This window comes from Spea bombifrons, chromosome 3 (genome assembly GCF_027358695.1).
Source record: "Spea bombifrons isolate aSpeBom1 chromosome 3, aSpeBom1.2.pri, whole genome shotgun sequence".
Lineage (NCBI taxonomy): Eukaryota > Metazoa > Chordata > Amphibia > Anura > Pelobatidae > Spea > Spea bombifrons.
Window position 1 is genome coordinate 951,374 of NC_071089.1, and position 22,514 is coordinate 973,887.

Genomic DNA, 22,514 nt, shown 5'->3' on the forward strand with positions numbered 1-22,514 from the left:
ATACTCCGCAGCGCTGTACAATGTGTTATTATTATTTATATATCGCCATCATATTCCGCAGCTCTGTACAATGTGTTATTATTATTTATATATCGCCGCCATACTCCGCAGCGCTGTACAATGTGTGTTATTATTATTATTTATATATCGCCGTCATACTCCGCAGCACTGTACAATGTGTTATTATTATTTATTGTTTTATATATCGCCATCATATTCCGCAGCAATGTGTAAACAGGACATAACCAGTAGTATGTAACAACCTGATTTACAGAAACAACAGGTAAGGAGGGCCCTGGGCACAGGAGCTTACAATCTAGATGCAGTGAAACGATTGTGAAGATAATCAGCTTAAAAGTGATAGGTGGCAGCCTGTGGCAGAAGCAGCATTGTCCGATCAATTTCCTGTCCTGAAGTTCTCTTTCTCACCAAAAATTGGCATATTCTTTTACTAGATAAGTTTTTGATTTTTTTTTAATAGAACATAATTTACTGACAAATTCTGCAAAAATAAAATCCCCCCCCCGGCATGTGGTCAGTAAACTCTAAAAACCCAAATTTCAGGGCAAGGAAATAATTCGGAAAGGTTTTTGGATAATGCCCCGGAATTCCCCAGCTCTGATAATATTTAGATCGTCCCGTTCTGCATTATTTTTGGTTTTGGTGAAGTTATTGATTGACTGGTAGCCGTCGGCCCCCAGCGGACGCACCGGCAGGCGGTCGTGGATCTGCGGTGACCGGTCCCTGGCGTTTTCCTCCAGGCCTCCACTTCCAGCTCGTCCCAGGATGGAGGCAGAAAGCGGAGCATGTGTCGGAGCGGAGAGCGGGAGAATTCTCAGGGTCAGCACCTCCCCCCCCCCGATGGGATTGTGAGAAGCTGGCAGAGCCACACAGGCCACCATTCACACCGCCCCCCCGAGCTTGGCAACGCTCCCTAGGAAGGAGGTGAAGATGGAACAATGTTATATACATTCCGAGACAATACTTCCACCCCGGCCAACCAATCAGAAGGACGGGCCGACATCAGCATACCCTCTGCACTGGAAGCTGGTCAACTGGCAGTGGCAGAACGCCGGCCGGCGATTGGCTGGGGCAGGGAGGCAGTGGCCGGGCGTAAAGGCTCGGGGAGGAGGAACTGGGGGTGACCCGCATTGCTTTGTGTATTGGTAAACACTAGAGCGTGTCTCATTAACCCCCGACAGACACGGCGTCCTGCATGTCACTGCATGATAATGGAAACCCGTCGCATTGTAACACCAAGGACCGAGGAGAAGAGGCTGTAACCACGGCTACAACCACGGCTGCTCCAAAATTACTCCTATAATCATTGTAAGATGCTACCCCTATGTACCCCCATAGTTATATTATAGTGAGGCGGGGCATGAGATCGGTTTATTACCCCTTTAACCTCTCTGATGAGCAGTTTAGCCGTTCCCAGGTATTTACAGCGGGTGGAGAGGAAATCACAGAAATATCACCGAGAAAGATGGAGGCGCAGCATCTGCCCCGCGGCTCTCATTCTGACCAGCATCTAAAATCACTGGGCCCAGTCCGTCCTCTCACATTGTGATTTTTCTTATTGCCCCCCCCTCCTACGTGTACTTACCCCCCTGAGTTTGCCATGGTCAGCACGTATCGGCGGAGGGTCTCAGGTGGGTTGTGTTCCATTCACTCCTCGCCTTTCGTCTTAGGAGTTTTCCTGCGAACTCCTGCTCCTCAAACCTGATTTATAGAGAGAAACGAGTAATACGGTTAAATTATACAATAATACCCCCATGCTGTATACAATAATACCCCGTGCTTTATACAGTAATAACCCCCAGCTCTGTATGCAGTAATAACCCCCAGCGCTATATACAGTAATATAACTCCCAGCGCTGTATACAGTAATATAACCCCCATCGCTGTATACAGTAATATAACCCCCAGCACTGTATACAGTAATATAAGCCCCCAGCGCTGTATACAGTAATATAACCCCCAGCGCTGTACACAGTAATATAACCCCCAGAGCTGTACACAGTAATATAACCCCCCAGCGCTGTATACAGTAATATAACCCCCCAGCGCTGTATACAGTAATATAACCCCCAGCGCTGTATACAGTAATATAACCCCCAGCGCTGTATACAGTAATATAACCCCCCAGCGCTGTATACAGTAATATAACCCCAGCGCTGTATACAGTAATATAACCCCCAGCACTGTATACAGTAATATAACCCCAGTGCTGTATACAGTAATATAACCCCCAGCGCTGTATACAGTAATATAACCCCCCAGCACTGTATACAGTAATATAACCCCCAGCGCTGTATACAGTAATATAACCCCCAGCGCTGTATACAGTAATATAACCCCCAGCGCTGTATACAGTAATATAACCCCAAGCGCTGTATACAGTAACATAACCCCCCAGCACTGTATACAGTAATATAACCCCTAGCGCTGTATACAGTAATGTAACCCCCAGCGCTGTATACAGTAATATAACCCCCAGCGCTGTATACAGTAATATAACCCCCAGCACTGTATACAGTAATATAACCCCCAGCACTGTATACAGTAATATAACCCCCAGCACTGTATACAGTAATATAACCCCCAGTGCTGAATACAGTAATATAACCCCCAGCGCTGTATACAGTAATATAACCCCCAGCGCTGTATACAGTAATATAACCCCCAGTGCTGTATACAGTAATATCCTCCCCAGTGCTGTATACAGTAATATAACCCCCAGCGCTGTATACAGTAATATAACCCCCAGCGCTGTATACAGTAATATAACCCCTAGCGCTGTATACAGTAATATAACCCCCAGCGCTGTATACAGTAATATAACCCCCCAGCGCTGTATACAGTAATATAACCCCCAGCGCTGTATACAGTAACAAAAATGTCATCATTTAGTGAGTGAATCCAAGATCTCCTTGTCTCGTATTAGGATATCCTGGAATTCTAAACAGCACACTTTTGGTTTCAGGGGTTTAATAATGTAATCACAGCCCCCATTAATGAATAAACCCTGAACTAAAAGCAAAAGTCTAGATGATAGGAAGTCAGCACAAATATGAGGAATATACAGGGATATAACTGGTTATAAGGACGGGATTAGTTATACGGCTGGAGAGTATATAATATATAATATGAGGAATAAACAGGGATATAACGGGTTATATGGACGGGATTAGTTATACGGCCGGAGAGTATATAATATATAATATGAGGAATATACAATATATAACGGGCTATAAGGACGGGATTAGTTATACGGGGGGAGAGTATATAATATATAATATGAGGAATATACAGGATATAACGGGTTATAAGGACGGGATTAGTTATACGGCCGGAGAGTATATAATATATAATGTGAGGAATATACAGGGATATAACGGGTTATAAGGACGGGATTAGTTATACGGATGGAGAGTATATAATATATAATATGGGAAATATACAGGGATATAACGGGTTATAAGGACGGGATTAGTTATACGGGGGAGAGTATATAATATATAATATGAGGAATAAACAGGATATAACGGGTTATAAGGACGGGATTAGTTATACGGGGAGAGTATAGAATATATAATATGAGGAATATACAGGGATATAAAGGGTTATAAGGACGGGATTAGTTATACGGCCGGAGAGTATATAATATATAATGTGAGGAATATACAGGGATATAACGGGTTATAAGGACGGGATTAGTTATATGGATGGAGAGTATATAATATATAATATGAGGAATATACAGGGATATAACGGATTATAAGGACGGGGTTAGTTGTACAGCAAGAGAGTATATAATATGAGGAATATACAGGATATAACGGGTTATAAGGACAGGATTAGCTATATGTCCGGAGAGTATATAATATATAATATGAGGAATATAGAGAGATATAATGGGTTATAAGGACGGGATTAGTTATATGGGCGGAGAGTATATAATATATAATATGAGGAATATAGAGAGATATAATGGGTTATAAGGACGGGATTAGTTATACGGGGGGGAGAGTATATAATATATAATATGAGGAATATACAGGATATAACAGGTTATAAGGACGGGATTAGTTATACGGAGTAAGAGTATATAATATATAATATGAGGAATATACAGGGATATAACGGGTTATAAGGACGGGATTAGTTATACAGCCGGAGAGTATATAATATATAATATGAGGAATATACAGGATATAACGGGATATAAGGACAGGATTAGTTATACGACTGGAGAGTATATAATATGAGGAATATACAGGGATATAAAGGGTTATAAGGATGGGATTAGTTATGCGGCCGGAGAGTATAAAATATATAATATGAGGAATATACAGGGATATAACGGGTTATAAGGACGGGATTAGTTATACGGGGGAGAGTATATAATATATAATATGAGGAATATACAGGATATAACGGGTTATAAGGACGGGATTAGTTATACGGCTGGAGAGTATATAATCTATAATATGAGGAATATACAGGGATATAACAGGTTATAAGGACGAGATTAGTTATACGGCGGAGAGTATATGATATATAATATGAGGAATATACAGCGATATAACAGGTTATAAGGACGAGATTAGTTATACGGCGAGAGAGTATATAATATATAATATGAGAAGTATACAGGATATATAACGGGTTATATGGACGAGATTAGTTATACGGCCAGAGAGTATATAATATATAATATGAGGAATATACAGGGATATAACAGGTTATAAGGACGAGATTAGTTATACGGCCAGAGAGTATATGATATATAATATGAGGAATATACAGGGATATAACGGGTTATAAGGACGGGATTAGTTATACGGGCCGGAGAGTATATAATATATAATATGAGGAATATACAGGGGGTATAACGGGTTATAAGGACAGGATTAGTTATAAGGTGGGAGAGTATATAATATATAATATGAGGAATATACAGGATATAACGGGATATAAGGACAGGATTAGTTATACGACTGGAGAGTATATAATATGAGGAATATACAGGGATATAAAGGGTTATAAGGACGGGATTAGTTATGCGGCCGGAGAGTATATAATATATAATATGAGGAATATACAGGTATATAACGGGTTATAAGGACGGGATAAGTTATACGCCGGAGAGTATATAATATATAATATGAAGAATTTACAGGGATATAACAGGTTATAAGGATGGGATTAGTTATACGGGGGGGTATATAATATATAATATGAGGAATATACAGGATATAACGGGTTATAAGGACGGGATTAGTTATACGGGGGAGAGTATATAATATATAATATGAGGAATATACAGCGATATAACAGGTTATAAGGACGAGATTAGTTATATGGCCAGAGAGTATATGATATATAATATGAGGAATATACAGGATATAACGGGTTATAAGGATAGGATTAGTTATATGGGCTGGAGAGTATATAATATATAATATGAGAAATATACAGGATATATAACGGGTTATATGGACGACATTAGTTATATGGCCAGAGAGTATATAATATATAATATGAGGAATATACAGGGATATAACGGGTTATAAGGACGGGATTAGTTATACGGGCCGGAGAGTATATAATATATAATATGAGGAATGTACAGGGGGTATAACGGGTTATAAGGACGGGATTAGTTATACGGCCGGAGAGTATATAATATATAATATGAGGAATATACAGGATATAACGGGTTATAAGGACGGGATTAGTTATAAGGTGGGAGAGTATATAATATATAATATGAGGAATATACAGGGATATAACGGGTTATAAGGACGGGATTAGTTATACGGGCCGGAGAGTATATAATATATAATATGAGGAATATACAGGGATATAACGGGTTATAAGGACGGGATTAGTTATACAGCCGGAGAGTATATAATATATAATATGAGGAATATACAGGATATATAACGGGTTATAAGGACGGGATTAGTTATACGGGGGAGAGTATATAATATATAATATGAGGAATATACAGGATATATAACGGGTTATATGGACGGGATTAGTTATACAGCCGGAGAGTATATAATATATAATATGAGGAATATACAGGATATAACGGGTTATAAGGACGGGATTAGTTATACGGGGGAGAGTATATAATATATAATATGAGGAATATACAGGATATATAACGGGTTATATGGACGGGATTAGTTATACAGCCGGAGAGTATATAATATATAATATGAGGAATATACAGGATATAACGGGTTATAAGGACGGGATTAGTTATACGGGGGAGAGTATATAATATATAATATGAGGAATATACAGGGATATAACGGGTTATAAGGACGGGATTAGTTATACAGGCCGGAGAGTATATAATATATAATATGAGGAATATACAGGGATATAACGGGTTATAAGGACGGCATTAGTTATACGGGCCGGAGAGCATGTAATATATAATATGAGGAATATACAGGGTTAGAAATTCTTTCCATGTGGGGTTTTTGCTTCTCCTCGATCAGTGGGGTGAATCTAAGTCACTAAGTCACCCGTCCTGAAATGTAATCTTTGTACAGAAGCAAATCTTTTTGCTCAGTCATTTGACTCGTGAAGCAGATATAGCCTGAATCAACCTCTGCATTCACCTTAACCTTTCTGGGATGTTCCCTGAAATGTTTTTTTTTTTTGTATGAAAATGTCCTTGTCTCGGTGTCTCGTATTTGCAAAAAACAATTTTTTTTTGTTGAATATGAGCTCAGAACATGAAAAAACACATCGAGTGTATGTTCTGGGCACACGTTTCCGTGAGAAGCTTCGTGTTATGTAACTGAAAATGATGCTGTTTATGTTTCTGTGAACGCAGGTACATCTCGGGGGTTTAGTTGCGAAACTTTATATACAGCGGGGTCGGGGCTCCACAAAGGGAACTTAACCGGTTAGATGCCAGAAGGACTTATCAAGACTCACTGGGTACTTGATTTTGAGGACCAAGGGGGTAAAAAAATATTAAATCTCTAGAAACTGACAGGTAACATTAGAGCCGACGCCAGGAAAAGAAACCAAAATAGATGATGGGGAGAACCAGACAAATTTCGCAATGCTGGGAGTTTATGTCTTAGTTGTTGTCGTCCAGAGATGCCAGACACAATGTGTTGACAAGGTAGATTGGATTTTGAGTGCCACCATCTTTCCTCTGATGTCATTCTGCTTCCCACGAGAACATATGCGATGTCACTAGACAGAGTCTGTCTTCGCGAGCGGAGGGGAAGATGGCAGCCGGTCCACAAGAGTGACCTCAACCGGAGGTCCAGCATTCACGGTCTGAAACATGGCCAACCCCGCTAGTTACCCTAAAGGTTCACATTGACCAAATATCAACCAAAGAGGTATAAGGTCTATTTTTATGGAAGATGAGACATAAACCGCAGCTGGTCCGAGGGGACCTCAGTCTCCAGAGCAAACGTCTGGCCGTCGCCGTCCATGGCCTGTAAAGGGGTGGAAATTTTGGGGCAGCTGGTGCTCAATGTGGAAAAAAGTGTGCAAAAAGCGGATCTATCAGCCAAATTTACACAACTTTCACCCCAAAGAAATCAGAATGTAATAGGAGCACCCGAGACGCTATACTCTTGCCAGGGATTTTTTTTCCTGTTTTTTTTTTTTTTAATATATATGTCAGAAGATGGCAGCTGCACGCGACAGGGGCTGGAATAATGAATTCCTGCAGTTAAACTTGATTTTGAAACAAATTCCAAAGAGCGCGGAGAGAAGTTCTTGTATCGGCAAGAATTAGTTCATTGCGAAATTTATATGAAATGGAACCCCTCGGTGACCATCGAAACCGGACCCCACATACAGTGAAAAGAAACCCGGAAACGTTTGGGCTTCATCAGTTTCCGTATTAAAGATTTTTTTCCCCTATAAGGAGAATTTCAAATTAAAAGTTTCCCCAAAAATTACAAAAGAGGTAAAATGTGACAAACTACAGGATTTTCGTCTGTTTAAAGAATGTCACCCCCATTAAATGTTTAAGCGCTTAAATATACACAAAGTTCAAGGATTCACAATAAAAACAAACCAAACAAGGCCATTTTGAATTATATATTTATACTTTTCAAAAAATAAATATGGTTTCTACAGAATATTAATTTTGGAAAGAAAAAGTGAGTTAATGAGTTGGGGGTTTTTTTCGGCACAAATTACAAATGATAGCACCAATAAATAAAAAGAAACAAATATTACAATCATAAAAAAGGAGAAAGATTTGTTAGCGTATAGTTACTTTTTTGTCTTTTTAAAACTTTATTTATAAAAAAAAGGAACTGAACACAAATATACATATATCAATTTCTCAGTTGCAAGAGGCACCTTCTACAAAGCCCCTCTGGCATGACAGGGGTTAATATCCTTAGGGTTATTATATATAGTTTTAGTAAAATAGTGGTAAAAATTGTCAGTATGCAGCTCTAACGCAAAAAAAACAAAAACAGACCGACGCGGACACAGCTCGTTTCTCTCCGATTCTCCTCTGATTTTCTCCAAATTTTTAACAATGAACTCTTGGGTTTTAATAATGTTGAGACATCTTATGTTCGTTAAAAGATAAAATGACATTTATTTCCACTAAAATAGAGCAGAACAGAGGCATATTTGTTGGTTCCAATTAACACAAATGAGTGCGATTTTATATTGATATGTATAGTGACATGGACGTCATTTTCTGTTACCTCAGGGGTCCCTGGTTATAAGGAAGTTTCTCCATTGGACAAAACATGGGAGAAAGGACATTATGGAGGAATGGACATCACGGTGAGGTGGACATGATGGTGGGATGGACATCATGGTGAGGTGGACATTATGGCGGGATGGACATCACGGTGAGGTGGACATGATGGTGGGATGGACATCATGGTGAGGTGGACATTATGGAATTATGGCAGGATGGACATCGTGGTGAGGTGGACATTATGGAAGGATGGACATCATGGTGAGGTGGACATTATGGCGGGATGGACATTATGGCGGGTTGGACATCATGGTAAGGTTGACAATATGGAGGAATGGAAACCACTGAGAGATGGACATTATGGCAGGATGGACATCACGGTGAGGTGGACATTATGGAAGGATGTATATCAGGGTAAGGTGGACATTATGGCTAGATGAACATCATGTTGGGGTGGTCATCATGGCAGGATGGATGCCACAATGGGTGGACAGGTAATATTATAAGAATTTAAGAGATGGGACTAAGCAGACCATCAGTTGGTGAATTAATACAGAAACAACTGTGATTATTGGGTTGCTTAAGTTCTCTGACCCCTTGATGAACAGCCAAACTCCATTTCTGGCAAGAGGAACCACTCACCCTCCTTCACTGCTTCCCATAGAAGCTGAAGTTGGATTCATAGCCTGTTAATACAATTTAGTAGCCTCCATTGGAGGCCACAGACTAAGACCATTAATACTGCAAATTACAATTTTTCCCACTCTAATACAAGGCATCAAACAAGTTGGAAGAACACGACTTAACCCCCCAAAAAACTAAAACGGACCCTTAGGAAGCAAAACGCGTCATCTTCACACTCCAGTGGAAAGACTACAAGAGGCTGACGACACCATTATGATTATATATGGCGGTTCTTGCTGGGGCGGGGGTTTAATATGTTTCAAGCGTACATATAGCTTAGATTATCCCAAGCCCCCACGTCTATATAGTGCGTCTGAGGATTCATCGTACATTATCCTTAAGCAGGACTCGGCCGTAGCCTTAAGAAACCCAAAATACTTAGGACGAGCTAGTCCAGCGTGTAATGAAGGCAGAGGGCGCCACGCGGGTTCACTCTGGTATGAACGGTGACACAGAAATGATACGTCTCTGGACTGCAAGGCGCCCAATCACGGGAGATCTTCTTAATTTTATTTTTTGCCCGTTGCACATTTCATCCCTAATTAATTGCATCAGATTTACGAAGCAGTATAAATAAATAAATAATACTATTAGCCTAGTTTATCGGTTCGAGTTATTTTAACGTTGGGGAACGGCACGTAGGAACGTGCATCTGCCGGTTACCTCTGCCCCCCAATAAACGTACCTCGCGCACAGACTAACCTGGGGCTACTAAAGGGTGATGGGAGGGAGAGGGCCTTAAGGATGTCGACAGGGTCAGCGCGTTTCGCTTGAGCTAGCGAGGCTGCAGTGTTTCAATGCTCTGGATGTGTAGAGCGAAACGCGCCGGTCTGGAGCTCCATACCCAACGGTGAAACCATTCACCCTCACAAGACCCAATAGCTCACCCGCTTCTCAAAAAGGACAGCAGGGAGAGGAAGAAATTAAAAGACCAACGCAGAGAAGAGATAAAAACATTGAACAATCCATGTATTTCTTTCATAAATAATCTGAAATTTAAATAGAAACACTGAGCCCTCCTGCACAAAAGGGATATTAAATAAGAAATATGATCCAACGCTTCTGCATCTCTGTATACATATACACACACACGTATGTGAATATACACATACACACCTACGGGATCCAATATACTGTTCGCGCTCGCTGGCTTGCGCATGTTCTACGTGGGTCTTTAATTGGTTTATAGATAACAATGTGCAGCTCTGCCTGTTGTGAATGAGAATTAACCGGTTGGGTTCTAGGACGTTTTTCTGGGATTAGCCGGAATATTTAGTCACAGATTCTGGGACAATTCGAATTAACAAGGTAATCGTTGACGGGAAACGGGGCAGATTGGGGAGATTCACCATGCTATAACCCTTTCACTGCTGCAGAGGTCTGTGTTGCAGAAGCTCTTGCCTTTCCTGGATTTGACCCTGATTCACGTCACGTGCCGATACAGTCGGACGAAGGACTCACTAACGGGGCCTGTTACCCCATTCCCAATCCCTACACGGGGGTTCCCTCCAGCAGCACAGGTCCCTGTGTCCTCCTCAAGGTGTCTCGTGATTAGTGGCCAACTGGGAACCAAATACAGGAAAGCTCAATATTTTCCAACAGAAAACAATAAATAAAAACACATCGGCTGCCCCAGGTGCATGCGCGGCCAGCCCCCCCAACTGACCAAGCCATGGTGCGCTGACCCTGGGGACAGTATATTCCCAACACGTGTGTGTATCTGTATACACGCATGACACATGCAGAAGGGTACAGTGAACGTGTCCCAAGACTCCGGTTCTGCAGCTCTAGCACTCATCGCTGGCTACGCGCATCGTTCCGTTCCATCGTGTTTTTGTTTTTCGTGCGTTTCTGACGAGATTCCAGGTGTGGCGTTGGATTTTCAGACACGCTGAGCCAGTCCTGGTTCTGTGATTGGAATAAAGAAACCCCTTCCGAGTGTGGAGTCTGAGAGCAAAATCCCTGGAAGGCAGCCTCACTCATTCAAAAAAAGTCATCCAGAAAACAATGCTCACTCACTGAGTGAGTCTTACTCATATTATAGCAATTCCACTCATTATGAGTGAGTCTTCCTCACGGAGCAGTTACTCAATTTACACAGTTCCACTTTGACGGTGGTCTCCCTCCACGGAAGCAGACCAGTCTCGAAATGATATCTCCATGTACCACGTGGCGTTGAATTTGGTCCACACTCTTTATCTTTCCTCTGAAATCCCGGACGTTGTAAGAGCACAGAGATGAGATTGGAACTGGCTCAGCACCTGCCTGGTATAACGGAGCCAAGAGGTCACATAAATGAAACCTTTCTTTCCTTTTGTAGATATTTTTTTGTGTGGTTTGAAGAAGACTTTGGGCTCGTTGCTGCAAAAGACCCAGAGTCTAAATGTTTGAACACACCATCTTTCCGTGATAGCAGGGCCAGAAAACATGGCGCCGTCGGGTTCCACCATAACCTTCTCTCTCCAGTCTCTCTCTTTCTCTCTGTAGAGCGCATGGGCTGGGTTTTCCGAGAGGATCGAATTCAGCCGTTCTCAGCAGGGCTACTTTGACCTTTGACTTGTTATTTTTCGTCTTGTAAATGCGGGTTTAGCGTAGATAGTGACATAAAAAAAAAACCAACCCAAACATCCATGCAGAAAAGTGAATAATATTAGGGTTTAGCCTCTTTTCAACAGCTAAACCCCACATGTCAGCTTCAAAAATAATAATTATTATTATTACTAAAGATTGGCCAAAAGAGTCCAGCAAGTACACATATAGAAAAAAAAATCCCATATAGATATATACATATATATATAGATATCTATATTTACTTATAATAATAATAATATAATTATAGGAATCCCCCCAAAAAAATACAAACAAAAAAAAAACATGTATATATATGACCCCGCTGTTCTGGCTCTCGGTGTTTTAGCAGCATCGAATTTGATATGAGAAGGAGAAATGGTTTTAGCGGATGGTAGCGTCATCTTCTCCCTCGTTCCGGAATGCTTAGGTATCAAAGTGCTGTGCTACGTGTATTCCTTCATTTCGATTCTGTCTCGTCTCTCTCGGGGAGACTTTTCTCCGTTTTTCACCGTCTTGGCTTTTCACATCTGAACGGGGGGAGGGGGGGGAATTGGGGAGAAGAAAAAAAGAAAAAAATGTTTAAGGGGAAAAAAAAAAAACAGGAGTAACAAGAAAATTAAGAAGATTTTTATGATTTACTTTCTTTAAGTTGGGTTTTAAGAAGGAAAAATTCTGTATTTGAACAAGATATTAAAAACAAAAGCAGCCCCGACCGACCCGTAATCATGCCTAGAATTAAATCCGCACCACGTGGCATTACTACGATGGACATGCTACGGGGTCATCAACGCAGAAGAGGCTTCAAGAAACTGGGAATCATCCGACAGAGGACTTTTAGAGACGTGGTAAATGTAGACCGAATGACATTTCTTAAGTGGACTTATTATAGGTCATATAATCTGGGCTTAGGGGCTATGGAAAGGTTCCTGAATTGGGCCCCCAGTAGTTAACGCAGATACATTAGATTTAGGAAGGGGTGTTGAAGCGATCTGGAGCTGGTCTTAAGATCAGCTCAGAAAATGTCCTCCGTGGCTTCGGGTCCAGTGTTGAACCTTCCCCTCCCCGGCTCAGAGACATCCCCAGACATCACAAAGAGAGGACTTCGACCACCTATCAGACGGGATGGATCACAAAGACTAACGGTGGTGGCAGGAGAGCTGCCGGCAGTGGGAGTCGGGTCGGGCGAGTGTTAGTTGGGGGTAACTTACTTTGCTGCACAGAGGTGGCAGAGCGCGTTAGTGAGCGAGGTCAGCAGAAAGAGGGGCCCCATAGGGTTGTCCTGCTCTAGGCTTCTTGTCTCTCCTACTGAAAGACAACATACTGCACTGATTGTGGAGACCTCTCACCGTTCACACTTTAACGCTACCTCTCAAATCCCAAGTGTAGAGGACTCTGTCTACCCTCAACTGCCCCGGCCAAACCTACTATAACCATCCGTGTGAAGGACTCTACCCTGAACTGCCCCGACCAAACCTACTATAACCCTCCGTGTGAAGGACTCTACCCTGAACTGCCCCGACCAAACCTACTATAACCCTCCGTGTGAAGGACTCTACCCTCAACTGCCCCGACCAAACCTACTATAACCCTCCGTGTGAAGGACTCTACCCTCAACTGCCCCGACCAAACCTACTATAACCCTCCGTGTGAAGGACTCAACCCTCAACTGCCCCGACCAAACCTACTATAACCCTCCATGTGAAGGACTCTACCCTCAACTGCCCCAACCAAACCTACTATAACCCTCCGTGTGAAGGACTCTAACCTCAACTGCCCCGACCAAACCTACTATAACCCTCCTTGTGAAGGACTCTAACCTCAACTGCCCCGACCAAACCTACTATAACCCTCCGTGAGAAGGACTCTACCCTCAACTGCCCCAACCAAACCTACTATAACCCTCCGTGTGCAGGACTCTATCCTCAACTGCCCCGACCAAACCTACTATAACCCTCCGTGTGCAGGACTCTACCCTCAACTGCCCCGACCAAACCTACTATAACCCTCCGTGTGTAGGACTCTACCTTCGACTTCACTAAACAGTCCCTCGCCATAACCCGTTATACCCCGTGTATGATGGACTCTGCCATGCTGTGATTTTGTGTATGAACTTATTGTAAATGTAAAATTAACTCGGGGGGCCTTAAACTGTATAAGCCGCCTACAGCTAATCTATAAAAGTTGCCCCTGACATTGATTCGGGGCGAACCCATGTGTGACGCTGCCTGCTCCCGCTGAACCCGTGACGTGTGAACGTCGGGGAGGTTTATTGGTGAAAAGGAGCTCTGTGTGCATGAAGATCGTATATATCACAGCCAATGGGGGACCACACAGGAAGGGTCCGAAATACAGCGACAGCCATGGGGGGGGTTCAGCCTACGACATAAAGAGGGAGTCTGGAGCAGAAGGCAGCAGGAAGAAGCGGCTCTAGATGTGGATGTGGGCATTTCCCGCGCCCGAGAGAAACCAACCTGCAAGTCCTTTCGTTTAACTCAAGCTGCCTCGTTTTGCAACGTGAGTCTGTGTATTTACAGGAACATTTACAGGTCTGGGGGTCTTGGACAAACAAGTGTTTTCTCCTCTCTGTGCAAGGCTCACAATGACTGCAAAAAGCAAAAGGAAAAAAAAGAGAGAACTAAGCTACAGAAGCTTCAGCAAGAGAAACGTCAACATGCAATAACTCCAGAAAACAATACAAGCATTTTCTCCCCGTACCGAGCCAGGGCGACGACTCCGCGTCTAACGAACGGCATTAGGAACGCCCACCCTGGCTTGTAGGGGTACCTCGGACAATGTGACCTCATAATGGCACTCCATTAAACATGGCGGCCACCAGCTTATAGATTCCCCATCGTTCGTCATACGGACAAACTACTACCTTTTAGCAAAAATATTAAAGAAATGATCTAAAAGCGGGCGGCCGCCCCCAATTTAAAATTTGCATTTTTTTTTCAACCTACAAAAATATCTATAACCCAAAAGCTAACGTGTCCCCTTTTTCAGAACGACAATGACAGAGGCGAAGTGAAGCGGACATGGCATTGGAAAGCAAAACGCTGCATTTGGAAGGAGCAAAATTTAAAAAAATATATATATTTTGATTGACATTAAAGACTCAAATTTTGTATTTTCTGCAGAAATCTCAATTTTGCATTTATTATCAGGAAAGAAGTGTAAGGTTTGGGTGGGACGTGGGGGTTTCCCATCAGTCACCAAAGAGCCCAAACGATCCACCCGTACAGTAAAAAATATATATTTTTTTAGATAAATTCAGGTTTAGTTTTTTCATAAAAATGTAAAATTTGAAGCTAGGCATTAAGTACTTTGCGTGAAGATTGCAGGGAGAGGAAAGAAGAGCTTGAAATCATTTCCAAATGGAAAAGCCCTCCAAATGCAGAATTTTAGGATTAGAAATAAAGAGGAAATGGCAAACGGTGAAGAAAAGACAAAAAAAAGCAAGATAACTCCTGCCTGGCAAACCATGTACAAGGTGCTTTTCTGATATTGAAGGGGTTAAAACCAAAATGAAGTGATGATGTATTTAATTAAAACTGAAGGCTGCCCTACGCTGAGAGAATCCGCTGCGTGGATTTTTATAAAGTAGGGAGTGATTTTCAGGTAGCTTGGGGAAGCAATTATCGTTCGCACGCCTCACTTCCTGTTGTGTCTTCCTGCTCAAAAAAAGGCTAGAGCAAGGGAAAGTTGTTTCCCCCAGCAGGATAAAAAAAATAAATAACTTTTTACATTGTACGGCTTGTTTTTGGGAGTTTTAAGAAAATCATCTGAATAATGTAAAGATTCTTTTATTGGAACTGCTAGGCCAGAGTAGATAAACTGGGTATTTTTAAACGTAAATCAGAAGAGAAGTTTCACCCTTAAAATAATTCGGGGTGATGGAGGTTTCCTCACATGGCAGAGGCCCACGCCTTGCAGAGACTTCCTCGAGATAAATCCGCGCATGCGTTTATTCCTGGTGTTGCAAACACATTCTAAATGACCTTGGGGCAATTTACGAGCTGCCGCCAAAGCCTAGCAGGACATCTAGTTATCAGCCCTGCTAAAGGCTTCTTAATGGGGCAGATATACGCTGGGGCTCGTTAGGTCCCCCCCTTTACTTCCGGAAGACAGACCCCCCCCATGGCGTTAGTGCTCAGAGAGTGCTAGGTTGTGTGAGGACACTGATGGGCGAGAGCGCGCCGGCTTTGGCTTTAAGTGACGGCTCGCTAATTAGGGCCGAGGTCTCTTGTGATGACCTTTCCCGGGGCCCTTTTGAGGTCTGATGTTTGATGGATCCCCCTTCATGTCACCATACGGGTGCAGAACACGCTACACGCTTGGCTTTCAGAGGAAGAGGGGGGTATTGAAATCCCAAATCTTAGACTTATTTGAATCACAAAGGACTGACAATCATCCCGTAATCATCCCCCGCGCTGCCGGCAGCAATCAAGCGCCATTCAAATCCCTTCTTCACATTTATCGATTTCTTTCCTTCTACCAAAGAAAGGTTTTTATTAATCTCTGAAGGGATTCTCTGCAGCCAATCACCTTACAGGGAATACACGGCCACAGTTTATTGGTCAATTAAAAGATTAGAGGAAGCTCTAGCCCAATTTCTGTAACCTTTACGGCTTTCAGAGCCCCCAAATAACATAATTGGGGGCTTTAAAAGTCACTCATGTCTCGAAATATTTGTAAAGGTTCCCTACGTGTTCAGAGTAGGAAGTAGCTGTGAGGTACAGCAGGAAGTGAGCGGAGCCAGCAAAATGTCTTCCCCCAGGCTACTGGAAACCAGCAACAGGGACTCAAAAATCAAACAGATCTACTACAGAGGTTAACGGCTTATATAAAAATAAATATTAGGACCCCTGAATGTCTAATGGTGGGTAACCCTTAGACCCGAACAACGGGAAGGAATACATTGCAGTCTGAATATACACATACCCAGCAGTGATGTAGATGAACGCAAACGCACAGAGACCCAACACCAATAAGACGGTCACAAGGCAGATCACTTTATTTCAGGATTACCGCCCAAACCTAATGTAATCATGAGATTTATCTGAAAAACGGGACGGCTGAGGGCCTTCCAAGGTTTTCTGAAGATCTTCCAACTATTAGGAATAAATCTTCGTGATTCTAGATCAACAAAGTTCCGATTTCACATCTTCTCCAGATCTTCAGACTTGGAAGGTCCAAGCGGCCCTGGTTCCACCGCTTTGTGGAGTAGCGAGTGGACTTTCCATCATCTCAATCATTACAATTATTTTGGGGCTTAAAATTTCCCCTCTGTAGAGTCAATGATGGTATTTGTTGGCCACGAGTTTTGGACGTTCCCCCGGCTCTAAAAGGCTTTGTGGTGTCCGGTGGGAGATAAGCTTGGACCAGATGGACCAAACTAAATGCCCAGCCAGACCGACTAAATGCCCAGCACGGGGCAATGGAACTGGAAATCTCATGATGACATTAAAACAGAAAAACAGGATTCGCGCATCACACCGCCACCACCAACACGTTCTCCAATTACACGATGAGCTCTGACGGGCTCCCCCATATCACACGGCCCCGATTGACATGCTACAAGCGGATTAATGTGAATTATTAATGGGTGATGGGATACGATGGCAGAGAGAGGGTGCCCGATTTGGACATTTAGTGAGCACACGATACAAACGTACAAGCGTTGTGGTTTGTACCGGATTTTCTTGCGCTTTCTTTTAAGGCCCTTTCCTCGCTTTGCTTTTCTGGAAGAAAACAAAATAAAAAAGAGGGAGAGACAGAGAGACAGAAAGGGAGGGCAAAAAATCTAGACCGTAAAAAATGGGCAAAAAAAGCTGACGCTTCCGGTGGAAATACAGATTCCGCATTACGGAATAATCCTTTTACTGGTCGGGGTATGGAGTTTTCCTAATGGGATGGAGGCATCTATAATGGAATGGGGCGGGGGGTTGTGTAATGGGATAGGGGGGCTATCTAATGCGATGGAGAAATTATGGGATGCAGTGTAGGGGATTCTATAATGGGGTACTGGACTCTATAATAGAAGAATCTATTATGGGATGGCGTGGGGGGATTCTATAATGGGACAGGGGAGTATATACTAGGAAGGAGGAATTATTATGGGATGGCGTGTGGGGGATTCTATAATGGGATAGGGGAGTATATACTAGGAAGGAGGAATTATTATGGGATGGCGTGTGGGGGATTCTATAATGGGATAGGGGAGTATATACTAGGAAGGAGGAATTATTATGGGATGGCGTTGGGGGATTCTATAATGGGATAGGGGAGTATATACTAGGAAGGAGGAATTATTATGGGATGGCGTGTGGGGGATTCTATAATGGGATAGGGGAGTATATACTAGGAAGGAGGAATTATTATGGGATGGCGTTGGGGGATTCTATAATGGGATAGGGGAGTATATACTAGGAAGGAGGAATTATTATGGGATGGCGTGTGGGGGATTCTATAATGGTACAATGGAGTATATAATGGGACAGGGTTTGGGTGAGTGCACCGTGGGACGGGGCGCTGGGATTGAATGGCAGGTGAGAAACATAATGCTGTTTTTTGGGCGGCGGGTAAACTTTACCTCTCCTTCTGTAAACACTCGTAATTTATTGCGCAGGCTCCATGCCAACGCGCCCCTCCTCTGTGTGGCAATGTGGCACTATTTCAAAGTCGTCTTAGGTTACTTGGGTTAAAATTAACTCTTTTACCGCCTGGGGGGGTAGCTCCAGATCTAGGCAAAAGGCTCCTAAGGGGGTAAATATTATCCCTCCCCGAGGGTCAGGGCACTTGTGCAGCGTGATAAGGGCAGGGATGCTTATTGTCATCCTGTCAGAGGCAGTAATACTCCGCTCGGGGCATTAAGGAGGTGACAGCAGACGGATTCCATGCGGCCGCCCCGCTGTAACCCAAGCGCCCCGGGAGCAGACCCCGTGCACTCGCTCTGAATTTCACTGCATTACCAGCCGCTACTAATCCCCCTATTAACCCTTCGCTGTTCACCCCTGGGACCCTGAGGATCAAAGGTTAGACAGGGGAGAGAGTTCTTTTGGGCCGATTCTCACCCTCCTGGTAAATAAATATAATCTGCCGTAAGCATGACTCGGCTGCCGGGGCAGATTTTGGGCACTTTGTTTGGGGTTGCACGGAACCTGCCCCTGCGCTGTCCCTTCTCTAATGGCTCCGTCCGGACACAAAGAGAAAGCGGCTGCGCTCCTCCGTATGCAGGCGACAAAGGCACTCGCGCTTGTGAGTGGGTCCGGTGGCCCCTGCGGCTGTAAAGCTCGAGTGGTCAGAGGAGCCGGCAGATTGTCTCGGTGCGACGTACTGCAGAGACATCTGATGATTAACCTTTTGTGTGCCAGAGAGGAGGGCAAGGCGTTTCTTTGTGTACGGACAGGATTAGAGAGAAGTCGCAGGGTGTCCTGGGCCTGGTCACCGCAGCACAGGGGGAGGTGGCAACGGTAACATTAGCCACGCAATGAAGGCCCGTGGACAGCAGAGGTGACCTTTCCCACACGCGGCCCGATATTAATAGGAACGTCTTCCTGCTGCAGGGCATTCTGGGACCTTCTATCTCACGTGACACCTCTATATGAAAAGTGCAACTGGGGGCATTTAAATGGGGTAACTAAATTAACAGTGGTGCTGATTTGTCTGCACCGGCTTGTGGTCCTGTCCGCCGGGGGGGGGCAGAGCAAGACCCCCATATGGATCCATACACAGGCTGTCTGGGTGGGCTCCGTCAGGTCGCACCCTCTGGCACCATTGCTTTAACCTTGACCCCCAAACCTCTGATCTGCCTGGGACTCTACCCCCCCACCCCCCATGGCGCTTGGCTCCTGGCCCCTATTCACTTACAATGTGAAACATCTGACTATACTCATTAACCTCTTCCCTGCCGGTATACGGTGACTGAGGGCCGTGCGGCACATTCCACTGGAGCCGGCTCTGCAGCCCCCGGGGTAACATGGCGGGGCCCTAGATCTGAAGAGGTTAACTCTTTGGCTCCTGGTGTCCCCTGCAAGCCGCGGCAGGAGAGAATCGTTATGTTTTCTGCCGCGATGCCAGCCGACAGGTCCCAACAGGGTCTGGGAAAACGCCCTCGTCACGTCCCCCCCGGGCCGCTCTCTCCCCTTCTCTACCCTCCTCCTCCACTCCGAATTCCACTTCAGGAGAAACACTCGGAGTGTCCGCTCCGCGCGCCCCGGCACCAAGAGCCGCTTTAAACGCTAACGACCTCCGCTAAAAGCCTCCGAGAAGTCAGGTAACGCGGCCTCCACTCCCTGGCCTCCTCCTAAGTAATTATACCCCTCGGCAGAGAGCTCGGCTACAAGTTGCCACCGGCTGGTAGGGGCTTCAAGATCTAAGGAAACCCTTTATATCAAAAGCCTGCGTTTTTACAACGTCCTAAACCCGCGCACGCACAGCTCTGCCCGGCGTATCCGGACATGCCTGTGCTCAACGCGTGTCGCCAAAGCACGAAACACGTTACACGCTTTCTGCATGTCAGGGACTCCCTCAAATTATTGTTATAATAAAATTAGAAAAATTGTGAATTTCTTCATTTAATTATTGGCCCCAAAGTCCCGGGAACGTAATAAAAAATTCAGTGGCGTAAAAAAATAAATAAAAATAATTATTATGAAATTGCAGGGGTTTAGTGAAAGGGTTAAACCTGGAAACGTGCAAAAGAAAAACCCAAACAATTAAGTGACGACCGGCGTGGGTTAATAAAATCCGTATGAATGCAAAGAACGTTCCCCGCAAATAATGCGAAAAAACTGAGGATGATTTGTATTCACAGAGGAGCCACGAAATGCCACGAAATGCCACGCATCCCCTCCCCCGATCACAGGTTAGACACGCAAATCATTCCCCTCAAAACCACAATTAACCCCGAAACCTCCACCAAAGCAAAGGGCGAGACGAGCTGCAGACCCACGTGTTAACCCCCCGTGCACCAACACCAGCTCATCCAGATCAGACAGACAGACAGCCGCTTGGTCAGCCAGACCCCACAGGCGGTCACCAGCCGGGGGACACTTTAAATGCAGACGAGACCCTTCCTTTCTGAAAGCCGTTATTTCGCATCTTTCATACCGTGAGGGAATTTGAACATGCGTGGCGTAAGCATACGGCTCCTGAATCTAAGAATCTACTTTACTGAGAGGGTGGTAGATGAGTGGAACAGCCTCCCAGCAGAAGTGGTAGGGGGGGTAATACAGCGAGGGGATTAAACATGCATGGGATAGACATACGGCTCCTGAATCTAAGAACGACTGATTAAGGTTCCAGTCTTTACAGACTAGACAGGGGCCGGATGGGGCCGTGATCTCTGTGTGTATAAACCCGACCCGCTTCACACGCGGCACCTGCGCATTCCAAAGGCTTCTAAACAAAATAACCAGGTTTTCCTGGCATGTATTATGTATGTGGCTCTACACGCTAAGGAGGATCTTCAAAGCCGGAGCCCCCCATACCGTCTGCCGGCCCCTATCATCAGGGTAACGGCCCCTATGAACTGACCCGGAGCGAGGGCCCCAGCTGCGAGGGGTAGTTTGACTTTTTGTGTTTCTATTATCAAGGAAACTAAACGGCAAAATGTTAAAATTCCACCTTTCGAATATTAGGGGTTTTCTTTTTGTTTTTTTGGGCCCCGTGACTGCAGATGGGCCCTGGAAGTGGATCAGAACCCTACGGCACCCGCGGGGTTAAAGGCAGGCATCAAATCCCAGTACATAGTTTGACAGGGGAGTTGGACACGGAGAAGGGAAAGGGTTAAAAACAGGACGAGTCAGAAATCCGGCCACTTACTTTTCCTGCTTGCTTTTTACGTCTTTCTTTGGTCTGCGGGGAAGAAAACGAGAAAAGAAATACTTTTAGAAACCGGGCGAAAGCGAATCTGCGCATGCAACGGACGCAGAGCCACGGAGCGCGAAGCCACGGAGCGGCCGCCGCGCATGTTCTCACCTGCACTCACACTGACTGTGCTGCTGGAAGCTCATTTCGATGATGAGCTGGCTTATGTGAGGTTTGATTCTCATTATCTGCGGGACACAAAAAGAGTTTGTTTCAGCTTCTGGCTCGCGGCAGACGTAGGCAGGGGACGGGACCCCCCCATTCCCCCGGAGACCCCCCGGCAGACAGAACCTTTGGGGTCCTATGGAATCCTTATCAACCCAAATATTTCATTGTTTAATGGAGGATGAGGGGGTACCGGCCCTTTAAAATCCTGCGCGGCCCCCGGAGGAATGTTAATCCTGCGTCCAGCTAAACCCGGTGAACTTTATCGGCGAGGGGGCAATAAAATGAAAAGTCCGACGAGTGCCGGAGGGGCCACCGGTGAACACAACTCTTTGTCAAACCTAAATTAGGTCGATGGCGGGGGGGGGGCAGATGCACCTACAGACCAAGCTAAACGGGCATTAGGGCCGGCAGCTAACATTTAGGGGCCAACCAGGACGTGGCCCCTCCGGCCCACCAGAAGGCATTAATGCCGGGAGAGTCATTTGGCAGATGCACCATT

General features: G+C 44.5%; 1 protein-coding gene across 9 annotated transcripts in view; it reads right to left on the bottom strand.

The window, feature by feature from the left end:
• Positions 1 to 1,615: 1,615 nt before the first annotated feature.
• The window catches only part of VEGFA (vascular endothelial growth factor A), a 34,975-nt gene continuing 14,076 nt past the window's right edge, over positions 1,616 to 22,514 (bottom strand). The window contains exons 4-9 of one of the 9 annotated variants that reach the window (XM_053458723.1): positions 21,959 to 22,035; positions 21,803 to 21,835; positions 17,671 to 17,718; positions 14,449 to 14,580; positions 13,186 to 13,282; positions 11,238 to 12,504 (exon numbers count right to left, since the gene is read on the bottom strand). In XM_053458723.1, coding sequence (XP_053314698.1) covers positions 13,213 to 13,282; positions 14,449 to 14,580; positions 17,671 to 17,718; positions 21,803 to 21,835; positions 21,959 to 22,035 — 360 coding nt within the window. In that variant the 3' untranslated portion in view covers positions 11,238 to 12,504; positions 13,186 to 13,212. Of the gene's footprint in view, positions 1,723 to 11,237; positions 12,505 to 13,185; positions 13,283 to 14,448; positions 14,581 to 17,652; positions 17,719 to 21,802; positions 21,836 to 21,958; positions 22,036 to 22,514 lie in introns of those variants that run through there. The other 8 variants (XM_053458722.1, XM_053458721.1, XM_053458726.1 and 5 more) reach the window with 8 other exon arrangements.